The 1531-nt window shown below is 42.7% G+C and overlaps 1 protein-coding gene across 1 annotated transcript; it reads right to left on the minus strand.

Moving 5' to 3' along the window:
* Positions 1-74: 74 nt before the first annotated feature.
* LOC105500778 (UDP-glucuronosyltransferase 1-8-like) lies at positions 75-1071 on the minus strand. Its single transcript, XM_011926446.1, is given in 3 exon segments — positions 75-752; positions 754-824; positions 827-1071. Coding segments are annotated over 3 exon segments (921 nt in total). The 5' UTR covers positions 999-1071.
* Positions 1072-1531: the final 460 nt, after the last annotated feature.

Below are 1531 nucleotides of genomic sequence, written 5' to 3' on the forward strand. Positions count from 1 at the left end.
ATGCATGGCACAAAATAATTTTTTACACAGAAAAGAAATTTTAGATGCAACAAACACAAATGTCAAATCCCAGTTCAGTAAGGAATTCGTCTAAATATTCGAAGCCAGAATACTTTTAAGGTGCTAAAGGAGAGATGACTTACCATAGGCAATGGCTTTCCCTGATGGCAGTTGATACCACCAATGAAGACCATGTTGGGCATCACGGGTTTGGGATAGTCCAAAACAAAGTCCGTTCGCAACAACCAAATTGATGTGTGGCTGTAGAGATCATATTTCGTGACAGGTGTTTGGAGAATTTCAGAGGCTATTTCTAGGGCACTTTTGAAAATATACTTGCAAAATAAATGTTCCTCCAAGTGCATGACATGGTTCCGTACTCTCTCCTTGAAAGTCATGGCATCTGAGAACCCTAAGAGTTCTCTGGATACATAGGAAGGAGGAGCAGGGCACTGTGCACCTTCTTCAAGATAGTGGCAAAATATTCCCCTGGCGAAGACCACAGAGGGGAGGGAGAAATATTTGGCAACAATTAAGCCACAGACATCAAAAGGATCCAGAAACACCGCATCAAAAGAACTCTCCTTTAAGTATTCTACTAATTTTTGGTCATTAAACAAACTCCTGCAATGTGAAAAAACTAAGTCAAAAAAACCATTGGATGAACTCATTACCAGAGAAAATATACTTTGTATTTGTGCTTTCCACTGAGCATGGGCAAAAGCCATGAACTCCCGGTCCAGATCCTCCAGAGTGTATGAGGTTGAATAAGTCTTCACTGTGCAATTCAGTGATCTTCCCAGTTGCCAACTCACCTCTGGCATGACTACGACCACCTCATGCCCCCTGAGGATGAGTTTCTCCACCACCGACCGCATGGTGAACCAGTGGCTCCCATCCATGGGCACTACCAGCAGCTTCCCTGCCTCAGCAAAACCACAGGTTAGCAGTAGACACAGACATAAAGGAACAAGGCTGGTGCACCGTGTGTGAGCCATCAGAGAACTGCAGCCCGAGCCAGCAGCTGGGATTCTAAGCTGCTATGATACAGTAGGCGGAAGAAGTACAGGCACAAAACCTGACCCCAATAGAGGGCGTGTACTTAACATTTCATAATCACACTCACTGCCAATGATTTACTCATAAGAACAATAATACCTGAGAATCACTTGCTGAGATACCTACTTGTATGATTTAGAGACAAGAGTAGATCATGGTCTCTTCCTTGGAGAGAGAGCATGCCCTGAGCTGCAATGTGAATTTAGAAACAGAATTACTAAGCAATGCTTTTGGACCTTGAAGATTCAGAAAGATAAAGTGAAAGTCAATTTGAATAAAGCTAATATTTTTGGAATTTATCCCAAAACAAAATTTAGATTTTAACTTTAGCCAAGGAAATACTCTCTGTCCAGAAAGAAATTGGCATCCTATGTGCCAAGGAAAGACACCAAGGCCCTTAGCACTGACCTCCCAACTGGCAAGAAACTGGGGCTCACCTGCGTCTCTGCAATACATAATCATTGCTGGTTTT

Source organism: Colobus angolensis, unplaced genomic scaffold (assembly GCF_000951035.1).
Source record: "Colobus angolensis palliatus isolate OR3802 unplaced genomic scaffold, Cang.pa_1.0 Scaffold688, whole genome shotgun sequence".
Classification (NCBI taxonomy): Eukaryota; Metazoa; Chordata; class Mammalia; order Primates; family Cercopithecidae; genus Colobus; species Colobus angolensis.